The sequence below is a fragment of the Sorex araneus genome, chromosome X (assembly GCF_027595985.1).
Source record: "Sorex araneus isolate mSorAra2 chromosome X, mSorAra2.pri, whole genome shotgun sequence".
Lineage (NCBI taxonomy): Eukaryota > Metazoa > Chordata > Mammalia > Eulipotyphla > Soricidae > Sorex > Sorex araneus.
The window spans coordinates 38686967-38687829 of NC_073313.1; the positions used below are offsets into that span (position 1 = coordinate 38686967).

Below are 863 nucleotides of genomic sequence, written 5' to 3' on the forward strand. Positions count from 1 at the left end.
ATGTCAGGTGTGCTGCCAGTGCCACTGTCCTCTGTGTACCAGAGCCTCGCCGCTGATTGCGAGGACGCCATCAACACGCAAATCAACCTAGAGCTCTGCACCGCCTACGTGTACCTGTCCATGAGCTACTACTTCGACAGGGAGGACGTGGGCCTGAAGCGCTTCTCCCGCTACTTCCGGGAGCTGTTCCGAGAGCTGTTCGAGCAAGCCGAGAAGCTGATGCAGCTGCAGAACCAGCGGGGCGCTCAGCTGTGCTTCTACGACGTCCAGAAGCCCCACAAAGACGGCTGGGAGGACGGCCTGAACGCCATGGACTTTGCCTTGATTCTGCTCAAGCTCATCAATGACGGCCTGCACGATCTGTACAAGCTGGCCACCGATATGCAGGACGGCAGCCTGTGCTCCTACCTGGAGAATCACGTCCTGCCTCAGCAAGACCAGTGTCTCAAGGAGCTGGCGGATCATGTCTCCACCCTGCATAACATGGTTGCTCCGGAAGAGTACCTCTTTGGCAACAAGACCGGTCTTGATGGCGATGGCGACAAAAAGGACTGAGTCTGCACTGCCCTCTCCATATATCTGTGGTTCGGGGGACTTCTCCTGGTCACTTTGCTTTGCCTGCCTGTTGCATTATGGTTTTGCCACTGTTTGGATCAGTTATTTTAAAGACTTTTTTGTTGTGAACGTTAATGTAATTTTGGTTCTAATAATTCCCCTTGGTGTTGGATTTATCAACTCTCCCTTAACTTTTTTGAGGCAGCATCTGGAGAACACTCTGACTTCCACCCAGATCCCCATCTGGATTAAGATTTGTGAGGACAGGAGTAAAGTCTATGGAAATTGAAAGTATAAGGTAAGTATTA

At 51.6% G+C, this 863-nt stretch overlaps 1 protein-coding gene across 1 annotated transcript; it reads left to right on the forward strand.

The window, feature by feature from the left end:
- LOC129399723 (ferritin heavy chain-like) lies at positions 1 to 555 on the forward strand. Its single transcript, XM_055121071.1, has one exon. It carries the CDS (start codon positions 1 to 3, stop codon positions 553 to 555), a length of 555 nt encoding a protein of 184 aa, XP_054977046.1.
- Positions 556 to 863: the final 308 nt, after the last annotated feature.

Excerpts from the sequence above, each read along its gene's own strand:
- LOC129399723 (XM_055121071.1), top strand. The coding sequence starts at position 1 with ATGTCAGGTGTGCTGCCAGTGCCACTGTCCTCTGTGTACCAGAGCCTC.